This window comes from Trachypithecus francoisi, unplaced genomic scaffold (assembly GCF_009764315.1).
Source record: "Trachypithecus francoisi isolate TF-2019V2 unplaced genomic scaffold, Tfra_2.0 Lachesis_group5, whole genome shotgun sequence".
Taxonomy (NCBI): domain Eukaryota; kingdom Metazoa; phylum Chordata; class Mammalia; order Primates; family Cercopithecidae; genus Trachypithecus; species Trachypithecus francoisi.
In genome coordinates, this window is record NW_022681470.1 from 106,809,168 (window position 1) to 106,821,347 (window position 12,180).

Genomic DNA, 12,180 nt, shown 5'->3' on the forward strand with positions numbered 1-12,180 from the left:
AGGGGGAGGGGCCGGAGGGAGGGTCCCCTAGAAGCGGCCTGTGCGCTTGCTCCTCACCGCGGAGCCGCAGCCCTGGACACTCAGCCGGGTGCCCCGCCACGGGTCCTGTCAGCTTCGGGGCAACCTCGGACCCCACTTAGCTCTTCTATCCGAAGTCACCTTCCTAGATTTCCGTAGCCACGAGACCAAGTGCTTATCCCTCAAGCATCGCCCGGGCCTCAAACCGGTCTCCGCACTGGGCGCTGATTGAATGGGTCCCCAGTCCCCGGTGGGCGCTCACGCCCTGCAGGTGCTCGGATAGCCACCAGCAGCGGTGTGCCCACGGGAGGGAAGGAAGGTGGTCCCTGGGTCCGGGGGAAGAGCGGACGTGCTCCCTCGGGCCGCTGGATCTCCATCCCTCGGCGCCCCCACCAGTCGCCAGCCTTGCCGCTTGGGGTCCTCGCGCCCCTCCCCGCCGCGCCCCGCCCCGCCCCCCGGAGGCCCCGCCCCGGTCCTCCCCGCTCCGCCCCCTCCCCGCCGGCGCCTGCCGCTCCCGGCGCTCGCAGCGCGGGCCTGGGGACTGGGGATCCCGCCGCCGGGCCGCAGCATGGGGCGCTTCCGCGGGGGCCTGCGGTGCATCAAGTACCTGCTGCTCGGCTTCAACCTGCTCTTCTGGGTGAGACCAGGAGCCGGGAGGGCCGGGCAGGGCAGGGGGCCGGGTGGCGGGCGCGGGGCCGGGGTCCCCGGGGAGCTGACTGCGGCGTCCGAGTCGCGCTCGTAGGGAGGGCAGGGTGCTCAAACGCGGAGGCGAGGAGAAGGCAAACAAAGAGGGAGGGGAGGGCTGGAGGGGAGAGAACGGGAACACAGAAGGCTGATCAATGAGAAATGGTGAGAAGGGGAGATACACCGTGTGGCCCTTTCCTGGAAGGAACACCCACCCGCCTTGGTTTTTATCTTCCAGCTGGTGACCCCAGGTGCGGGGACCCAGTCTCTCCTCACCCCCGGAGGACTTGGGGCCCTGGCGGTCCCTGTTCCCCTCCAGCTTCCCGTGCACACACCCCCTTTTCACTCTGCCTACCAGCTGGAACCAGGGCCTGGCCAGGGTGTTGGGAGAGAAACCCCTGCCCTGGGGCTGCCTGGGGTGGTGCTCCATTCGAGTGTGTGGACAGAGTAGCTGGCTCTGAAGGTTTTGTTTAAGAAACTGGAGCTAGGAATGAACATTGTGGTGGTGGGGGGATCGCCCTTTTTCTGGGCCTCAGGGTAAGGGTACCGCTGGGTGACAGGAGGTAGTGGGTGCTCTTCTGAGAAGGGGATGGGGAATGGAAAGGCTTCCAAAGGGCAGCAGCATCTCTCCACAACCCCCAGCCGCAGCCTCTGCTAAATACTAATCCTCCCAGAGATGATCTCATTCAACTTTGCAGGGTTTCATTGAACTGACAGCATTCCCAGGATTCATGGTTCACAGAGAGATAGGATCTTGACCCTTGTCTCCTATATTATCAAGACAGGGATACAGCTAGACCAAACCTACATCCCTGAATACCCTGTCCCAAGCCCTGGAGGACTGTGAGACAAGGTCTGGAAATTGTCTTTTCTGCACATTTCCTCTTGGGCTTTCTTAAGAGAATGTCAGCCAGTGTAACTGCTTAGCTAGACCCTGAGGGAAAACGTAGGTCTTGCTTTGGATAAAGAGGTTTGAGAGCCGCCAGGGCCTGGGTGCTTTGAAACTACCAGGCTGGAGGAGGTGGCTGTCCTATCTGCTCTGGGGGAAGTTGTATTCCCATGATTGCAAGTAATTAATTATTGAATGATGGGTTCCGCTTTTGTCTGTCAACCCATTAGCTCAGATGCCTGAATGACTCCAGCAACTCTAAAGTCTTCAGTATCCTTCAGCAGTGGAAGGTGTGAAGGAGGTACCTCCTGGACATCCCCTGAACTTTAAAGAGACACATGGCCTTTGTACATGTGGGGATTTACATTAAGCATACTATGGGGAAAGGGGTTTCTGAAGACCCTTTGTGTTGTATTTTTTAGGAATCTGGCTTAATTTCAGAAGCTGTTAATTATAGATGTCATGCCACAGTGACACCCTTCATTCTCACTGCTTATGAATTCAAAAGAAGTTTTAAGCCTGAGGAGGAATTCTTCAACTGGGTTCAGTGCTTATTTAGTGCCTGATATTGTACCAGCCTTTCCAGTAATAATTGGAAGCATTCATTGAATGTTTTCAATGCGTCAGGGACAGTGCTAAGCATATTACATTCATTATTACAGATAATCCTCACAAGAGTCCTGATGTACATATACTATTATTATCCCCATTTTTTACAGATGAGGAAACAGAGGCTCAAATTGGTTAAGTTACCTGAGACAGAGTCTCGCTCTGTGGCCCAGGCTGGAGTGCAGTGGCCTTATCTCCGCTCACTGCAAACTCTGCCTCCTGGGTTCACGCCATTCACCTGCCTCAGCCTCCCGAGTAGCTGGGACTACAAGTGCCCTCCACCACGCCGGGCTAATTTTTTTGTCTTTTTAGTACAGACAGGATTTTACTGTGTTAGCCAGGATGGTCTTGGTCTTCTGACCTCATGATATGCCTGCCTGGGCCTCCCAAAGTGCTGAGATTACAGGTATGAGCCACCACGCCCAGCCGCCTACCTTCTCTTAAGCATTGTGGTACATTCAATTAACCAGTGGTTCTCAAATGTGGTTCCTGGGCCAGCAGCATCAGCATATCCTGGGAATTTGTCAGAAATACACATTCTCAGGCCAGGCACGGTGGCTCATGCCTGTAACCCAGCACTTTGGGAGGCCAAGGCAGGCGGATCACCTGAGGTCAGGAGTTCAAGACCAGCCTGGCCAACATGATGAAACCTCATCTCTACTAAAATACAAAAATTAGCCAGGCATGGTGGTGGGTGCATGTAATCCCAGCTACTTGGGAGACTGAAGCAGAAGAATCTCTTGAACTCGGGAGGCAGAGGTTACAGGGAGCCCAGATGGTGTCGCATTGCACTACAGCCTGGGCAACAAGAGCGAAACTCCATCTCAAAAACAAACAAACAAACGAACAAAACATTCTCAGCTCATCCCAGACTTGCTGAATCAGAAACTCTGGGGGAAGGACCCAGCAATCTAATTAAACAAGCCATTCACATAATTCTGATCCATGCTCAAATTTGAGACCCACTCTATTAAACAATGATTAAACAAATAATAATGTATAAATATAAACACAGTTCCCTAAGCTGCTCACCTCATTGAGGAAACAAGACCAAGGGATATGGAACAACACAAAAATAAGACAGTGTGGAATCAAGTGACAAGTGTCACACTGTTGACCATAGACACAGTAAGGAAAGGAAGTAGGAGCAATGCAATGTTTGAGTGCCTGAATGTGTTAACCAGTGAGGTTAGATCTGACCTTTTCTATATGTGATCTAAGTAAGGAGTTTAGAGAAAGGATCACAGTCATCATGAAAAGCCAGAAAAGTTCTCCTTAAGGAGCTATTTAAGCTGAACCTGGAAGGACTGGTAGAAAGGAGCTGGACAAAGGCAAGGGGGTGACTGACCATCCACCCGCAGAGGAGCAGAGCAAGGGGGAGTGTGTGCCACCATCTGACTGTCAAAGCCATCAGGCTGGAGTGCAGAGATCCCAAGTAGGGCGTGCCTGCACAAACAGGGTGTACTTGAGCAAGTTATTCTTACTTCTAGGCTTGTTTTCTCATCTGTACGATTGGAGTAACAGAAATATTGAGAGGATTAAGAGGGAATATGTAAAGTATGTCACCTCAACTTCCTATGAGCCTAGGACATAGGAAATATGCAAAAAATGTTAACTATTATTTTTGTTATCAAGTGCCTGGCACATAGGAAGCATTTAATAAACGTTAGCTCTCTTTCTCTGATTCTTTTCATGTTGGGGAATAGTATGTAAGTTTGCCAAGTGACTTGCAATTTGTCTTCATTTGAGGATAACTATACCTTATCTTGTCAATTTGTACTTGTGGATTTTCCCCACTAGACCTTAAAACACTCTGAGAGCAGGAATTTTGTTTTTTCTGTTTTGCTCATAGCTGTATCCCCAGCGCTAGAATAGTGCCTGGCGTATAAAAGGCATGCAGTGGGAATTGAAGGACCTTCCTCTCCCCCAGTTTCATGGGGGTGGGGGCGGAGGCAGCAACCAGAGCGAAGTGGCAACTGAAACAGGCACCTCATGACTTAAGGGAAGGTAGCTGTGTGGGGTAAAGTATCTAGATATTTGCCTTCACTGTAACTGACAGAACCTGATTCCAGAAAAGCCCCACTCTAGTTTCTGAAGTTGTTTTCTCCTGGTTGGAGGGCTTTGTGGGAAGTTTGGGAAAGGGGTGGGGGATAGTTTTCCTGGAAGGCCAGGCTTTAGCTGTGACTAAAGTGTAACATTTACACACACGCCCTTAGAAGCTCACATGCCTGCCCCTCTGAGTTACGGGGTTCCCTGGGTGACAACACTTCCTTCCAGTCACAACCTCGCCAGAGGTAAGCATAGAGGCGGGGCAGGGTCTGTTTGGTGATCTGCAATTTAACAGATCAATTTGTAGCCTCCTCTGGCAGCTTGCTTTAAGTTTCCCTAGGCTGTGCTCCTGGTTTCATAAACATCCAACCAGACCCTGCCAGAGCCAGCACAGTACTCCCTGGCCCAGGGCTGCTGACCGTACTCACCGCTGAGTTTTTAAAAACAAAGTCAAGCCTAGCCATTAACCCCACTACATTAATTTCTCTTATCATGGTTGATGTCTAAGGTGAAACCCCTCCCAACATCTGTCATGTCTAAATTCAGACCCGCGATCAGACACGCACAGCATATTCCTGTGCCTTTCATTGAAATCACCTTTATTTTTTTCCTACGTTGCATAGCAATATAAATAAAACACTACACCCCCACCAAGCTGCATATGTTGGTTTAAAGGAAAACCTGGGCGCTGTTTATTCCTTGGTTTATTGTTGTATGGTCAGCGTTTTCCTATCATTGTGCTGCACTAGCTGCTCAGCATTACTGACCCACAGGAAGCAGAGCTGTTCATTGTTGAAAAGCAGATTCCATATATGGCAAGTTTGAAGTTGCCCTCCTTTCCTTCTCACCATTATTAATACAGCTTTGGATTTTCACTTGGAGATGCCTAACAGGTGAGTTTAAGAAAGACGGTGTCTTGCAGGCTTAGGAGTCAAAGAAGTTTGACTCACATGAATCTTATAGAGGTCACCTTCCCCTCTTTCCCAAATTTATTTCAAACAGTAACTTCAGAGCAATCACTTGTCAGAGAGGTTGGTTTAGGAAAAAAGGCCTAAAGAAAGTATCCTTTGGAGACCAGCCCATAAGGCAGATAGGAATGTTCTCAGCCTCGCTGTAGGAGAATCTTCATTTCTGATTTTTGTTAAGGTGGAAAGAGAGCAACAGGGGCCAGTGTCCCCTAGTGTGGACCTAGAGAGGGACCTAGTATTGCTGGGAGGAACAGGGAGTCTACCAGAAGGGACAGTCTGAAGAAGCCACAGCTATGGTCCCAGGGTTCTGGTAGACCTGGGACAGATCTATGCAATGTGGCAGTTCAAATCCAGGAATCGAAAACCTGGGCAGTGGATACTGGCATCACACTGCCTGACTTTATTCCTGCCTCCATTATTTATTACGTAGAGGACTTTGGACAAGTTGTTTAACCTCTTTAAGCCTCCATTTTCTCATCTGTATAAAGGACATATTAAAGTACTAATATCAATCTATGAACTTTGTGCAGATACAATGAGTTAATATATATAAGGTTATAAGTATGGTTCATGCATACAGTAAATAATAACATAAGATAGTAGTAGTTGTTGTTTCTAAATACTAGAAGTACAAATGGGAAAGTAGAATCTAGAATCCAAGAGGTTCATAAAGGCGTGATGAAACAGGCAGGTGTTTTACATCCAACTAAGCAAGCAAGGTGGCAAGAGTCGGAGTTTATCAAGGGTGTGGAGTCAAAAGGAGAGATCACTTCCTCTACAATTCCCTGCCAAGTGCTGGGAATTCAAAGATGATTAAGACACAGTCCTTGATCTTGAGGCACTTGCCTTTATTTAGCCTCCATTTTGCCTTTGATTAGAATTTATTCCCTGTTTAGTCTTTGCTCCTTGAGGGCAGTGACTATGTCCTTTTGGCATCCCCTTTCTCCAAATCACTCAGCACCTAATAGAGTTAAGCATGGCTCCAGCTAAGGGAGTTGTGTGTACTGACCTTGGAGCAGGATCTGTTTATTTCCTTTCCCGCTTCTGTGCTACCGAGTGGAGGCCAAGGAAAAGCAATGGGAAAACCTTTGGTGGTCAGTGCCTCTCAAACTTGAACGTGCGTACAGATCACCTAGGGAGCTCATTCAGCTCTATTCGGATTCAGTGGGTCTGCATTTCTAACAAGCCCCCAGGTGATGCTCGTGTTGCTGGTCTGGGCACATGCTTTGAGAACCCCTGTTTTAGATGTGGCCTGAAGAGATCAGAGATTCAGCAGTGGCACTTGTTTCTGACTGAAGCAGGGTGTGCCCTACTTCTTGGCTTACTCACTTGGCTTGTTTTTGGCCGTTCTTTTAATTTCAGTTACCACTTTACCTTTATTAAGTCTCTTTTTTATGCTAATACTTGATGCTTTCTGAAATTACTGGGGGGCCACCTGTTCATTGCATCTCATCGTGTTTTTCTAGAACATCAGCCGTGAAGTATCTTTGGGTCTCCAACCATGTGTGGCAAAAGAGAACGTAACCTCTATCCCCCAACCTTGACAGTTAATATTGCGAAGCTGCTCCCTTAAAACAAGTGATGCTATACTGAGCACTGAAACAAATCATGTCATGGTTGCTAAGGAATTAAAGAGAGAATGCTGCCAGTAAGATGGAAATACCAGCTGGGCTGGGAGCACATCTTACAGATGAATTACCTCGGGTTACCTTGGCCTGCCTTTTTCATCCTCTTTGAATTTGATTGGGAACAAAAATAACAATGCTAATTAACATTCATACGACGTTTCAGTTTACAAAGTGCTTTCATATGCATTATCCCACCTGATCATGAATCACAACAATCTCATGAAATAGTGTAATTATTCCCATTTTACAGTGGTGAAAGCTGAAAGTCAGGCCCAGTAGGTGGTATGTCCCAGGTCTTCTGACTTTAAACCCCATGCTTTTTTCATTGTTTTAATTTATTGGAACATGTAGAATATAAGGTATAAGAAATGCTGCCAACTTGGAAAATGTGAAGTCTGTGATCAGGGAGATTATATTCAGTGTCAGATTTAGTCTTGATGCATTCCAGAAACACAGGTACAAAGAGATGCCTAAAATACTAAGGCATATGGGAGAAGAAGCAGGAGAGAGGTTGGGAACACTGCTGATCAGTTTCAGGCAGAGGAAAAGTAAGATGGAAATTGAGAAAGGGTATATATCAAGAGACAGTTTAAAAAATTAATTTCAGGAGCCAAAGTTTGAAGAATAGTAAGCACTATATAAATGTACACTATGTGCCAGCTGCTTCCCTAGGCACATTTTATTATTAACTAATTTAATCCTCACAACAACCCTATGAAATAGTAGCAGTTATCATCCCCAGTTTACGTATCAGAAAACAGACGTCTGAAGCATTGAAGAGACTTGCCCAGGTCTCAGAGCTAGCCAGTGGCAGAGCTGTGTCTCTGTGTGTGTCCCCAGAGTCTATACTCGTAACCACTCCAAGTTTACAGACTATCAGAGAGGAAGGTTGAAGCTCTGACAAGCTTGTGAATTCTAGACCTGCACTGTCCATTGTGGGGACTATGCTACCGATCACATGTACCTATTTAAATTAATTAAAACTAAATGAAATGTAGCCTTCATTTTCTCAGTCCCACTAGCTACATTTCAGAGCTCCATAGCCATAGGTGCCTAACGGCCACAATGCTGGACAGCACAGATATAGGACATTTACATCATTGGAGAAAGTTCTACTTGACAGCCCTAGCCTAAATATAGTTATTCTTTCACTCATAAATACATCTATTCATATTTTTCTCTTATGGGGCCTTAAAACCATTAAAGAGAGGAGACATAGTTTCCACAAAAGGCCACTGACTTTCTAGTGTAGAAGATTTAAAAAACCAAAAGGAATTCCAGCTGTCATGGAAAGAGAGAGTGTAGATCTAAAATAAAAATGAGTAGAGGACGGCTGCAGCAGACCGCATTATTGGAACCGTGGGAGCGATGTTTCCTGTCTTGAAGATTAAGCTTTCAGTTTGAAGGTAACATTAGCAAGTCTACCAACATAATAACACGAAGTGTGAGGCACTCACTGCTCTCAGTGTGTAACATGAACTCATTTAGTCTCTTTAGGAGGCACTATTAGTACCTTCACTTTGCAGATGAGGAAGCTGGGGTTAGAGAGGTTAAGTGGCTTGCCCAAGATTATAGGACCAGTAAGTGCCAGAGCCTGATTCAAACCCAAATGCCTAGAACCCCCATTTTTATCCACTACAGCTCCTTTACACCTAAGTACTGTATGCGCGCAGGTGTTTATTACCCTAAGGGCATCGTTATGCACTCTGAACACCCAGAAGAGGTGAATTTCTAGAAGAGCAGTTGGCAGATATTCCAGGATGTGTACCAAGCTCTGTCCTCCACATCATAATGGCGATTGGGAGTCAGCTTATTAACAGAGGTGGCAGAGCAAGGCTGAGCAGGGCCGGGGTGCATTGGAAGCTGACTTTGTCTCCCTGCTCACGCCAGAGTCTATCTAGCCCTCTGTGAACGGACCAGTGCTGCACCTTCCTGACCTCAAACAGGTCCTCGTAAAATGGCTTTTAAGAAAAATCTCTATAGAGCGCCAAGCTAGACTTTCACAATTTCCGCTAGATTCCACCCATGCTAACTTCTTACTAAACAAATTGTTTTGGCTTTTCTAATCTGGCCTTAGTTCTACTTGAAACGTCTTTTTAACCATTGTCATTCTGTAACAACTAAAACTGGATGAAGATCATATTTATTAATCAATAATTAAGAATTCTGTTTATCTGCTCCAAAGTAGTTCTCCCAACCACTGTACATAAATTGTTTAATGTGTTGTCTTTGCTTATGTAAAGCTCCAGATAGATGAGATGTCGCAGTAGTCACTGTGGCCTCCAAGAGAAGTGATTATATATGCAGAGGGCAGGCCTAGGATGAGAGCCAGCTGGGTGTTCCAAGAAGGAAGTCCAGAGAACCTAGAAAAGACCATTTTTTCCTCCCTGGGCTTATCCCCTTGATGAGGTAAGTAAGGTGGACATTGAGTTTAGTTCACTTCTGTGACTTGGTAGGCTGGATTTTAGCTCTGTACATATTTGATCTTCATTTGAGTAAGCCATCTGCTCCCTGAATCCTTAGCCAGTGGTCTATGACATTCACTTTGCTGTATAAAGAAGACTACATAGGCTGGGCATGGTGGCTCACACCTGGAATCCCAGCACTTTGGGAGGCTGAGGCAGGAGGATCATTTGGGCCCAGGAGTTCAAGACCAGTCTGGACAGCAAAGTAAGGCCTCATCTCTACAAAAAAAATGGAAAAAATTAGCTGGATATGGTTGCACATGCCTGTAGTGGGAGGAGGAGGTGGGAGGATCGCTTGAGCCTGGGAGGTCAAGACTGCAGTGAACTGTGATCAGGCCACTGCAGTCCAGCCTGGGCAACAGAGTAAGACCCTGTCTCAAAAAAATAAAAAGCAAGAAAACTACACAGCCATCATCTTTCTCCTAATTCTTGATGTTCCCTAATCTCCTCCTCCTTCCCCCTATATTAAGAGAAAAAACTTTATGTATAATCACTGAATAAACAACACACTTTCCACTGTCTATGTGTAAATTATCTGCTCTATCATTTGCAGCAAGCTTTTCATCCCAAGTTAGTTTCCTTCCCCTGAGCTTATATTTCTCCAGCACTTATAAACGGCCCCCAGCAATGTTAGTTGACCCATGCAAGTTAACTTTATAACAATTTAAACAAACTGAAGGTACATCTGGCACAAATGTGTTGCCCGGTGTTCTTTCCAGAAATGAATGGAACGCTCCTGATTTTATTGTGGCCTGAATTGCAGCACCCTTCCATCAGTGCAGAGAATTAAGCATTAGTTGATTGTAAAATATACTCTTACCTGAACGAAGTCTTTCTTAGAGTGAGCTTTTTCTTAGGAAATTGTATGAGGAAAATAATGGGGAGATCAGAAACACTGATACCTAAAGAAGCTGCCATGCATTTCCAAATTAACACAGCCTTATCATCACATGCTGCCACAGTCCTGCCTCTCAGTTCCCACTCACCTGGTCCTGATGAAGGCTAAGGTAGCAAGGTCCCTCGGATACTATTTGATGTGGATGTCGTATGGCATTCAATTCTCATATTTTTTCTGATAAAACCCTTGATTTTGAAGAAGTGCCATCTGAATCCTTGCCTTGCTTTCACTGCATAACGGAATAGAAATCTTGGGAGCAGGTTTTCCTATTTGAGAAAATTCAGATCATCTTCCAGAGCAAATGTGCTTCTGACTTTTGCCTGCTAAGAGGGTGAGACTCCATTATCCTTATGGGGTATCATAATGGGGTTTACAATCAGATCAAGAATCATAAGTGCTCATTATGTGATTCCAACGCAGATGAGAACTGCCACCAAGAGCAACTATTAGCTTAAAAGCATTTAATGAAAATTCTAGGGTTGAAGCATCATTTCCAATTTTGTGACTTCATCCCAAAGAAGAGAATTGCAAATGAGTTGGTATTCACCCTGGAGAAGCCAGAATACAGAATTGATTTTGTTCATTCTTTCATTTGAGTGCAGCATCCACGTGTGTGTGTGTGTGTGTGTGTCACCATAATTGTGTTGTGTTCATATGCCCCTGCCAGTGGAAGGCATATATACATTGTGTAGATTTACTTTGTGTAGATTTATTCTTTGTGTCCACGGATGGTGCACGACACACATTTCTGCAGGCTTAGGAAAACACAGAACTGATATTACGTGCTCTAGTTTTGTTTTCTGTTTCTGGGACAAGTGTTTTGCTGAGCATATTCGACAATGTGTTCACACAGTGCCTTCCAAGGTATCTGCAGTGTTTCCCAGGTGCAGACGAGTTTGAAAATAGCACTTTGTGAAGTATTCCCTTGGAGACTTGTGAAGGAGGTTGTTCGCAATTGCTCCTGTCAGCCTGTCTTAATCAGCTCAAGCTGACATTAAAAAAAAAATAATACCACAGAGTGGGGTAGCTGAAGCAGAAATTTATTTTTCACAGTTCTGGAGACTAGAAGTCAGAGGTCAGATGCTAGAGGTCGGAGGTCAGGTTGGGTTCTGGTGAGGGCTCCCTGGCGAGGGCTTGTGTACAGCTACCTTCTTGCCGTGTCCTCATGTGGTGGAGAGAGAGCGAGCAACCTTTCTGGTGTCTCTTCTTATAAGGGCACTAGTCCCTCATGATGGCTCCACCCTCATGACCTCATTTAAACCTAATTACCTCCCAAAGCCCCATCCCCACATACCCTCACACTGGGGATTAGGCCTCAACCTGTTGATTTTGCACGTTGGAGGGATACAATTCAGTCCATAGCATCTTTGTGAAGGTCCTTCATTCACTCATTTAGCAAATGTCTATTGGGAGCCCACTCTGCAGGGCAAAGGGGATTATGTTTGGGAAATAGCAATATAGACCCTGTCCCCGCCTTCCTAGAGCTTAGGCCTTAATTTACAAAAAATGGACATATTTAAGTAGAAAACATTATGTGAGATATAAAGGAAGGTACCTATCTAGGCCATGGTAGGCTTCCCTGAGGAACTGATGTTAGAGCTGTGAATGGGTGTCAGCTAGCGGGAGGGGGAGGACGGAACAGCAAGAACAGAGACCTCCACAGGGGCAGGAAGGATCTGAAACTGTAGCTGGAGCATCTGAGGGTCAGGGCCTGTGATTCCCACTTAAGTATAAGTGCACATGCTATCTAGAACTTCCCTAAATGATGTTTTTTACCCCAAAAGTGGGCTTTTTTTGCTGGGTTTAGTCACTAGAAAGTGGATAGCAGGTATTTGCTCTTGGTGATCTGGTTGGCTAACTTCAGGGAAAAGGAGGACAGCTGGGCAGACTGGGGGAGCCCAGAATGGGGAATGATCTTTGCATTCCTGCAACTCAGCACCACCCACTCCAACCACAGCGCCTCCCTAGGAAC

General features: G+C 46.3%; 1 protein-coding gene across 3 annotated transcripts in view; it reads left to right on the plus strand.

The window, feature by feature from the left end:
* Positions 1–511: 511 nt before the first annotated feature.
* The window catches only part of TSPAN2 (tetraspanin 2), a 43,531-nt gene continuing 31,862 nt past the window's right edge, over positions 512–12,180 (plus strand). For all 3 annotated transcript variants that reach the window (XM_033196433.1, XM_033196435.1, XM_033196434.1), the window contains exon 1: positions 512–655. In XM_033196433.1, coding sequence (XP_033052324.1) covers positions 587–655 — 69 coding nt within the window. In that variant the 5' untranslated portion in view covers positions 512–586. The remainder of the gene's footprint in view (positions 656–12,180) is intronic.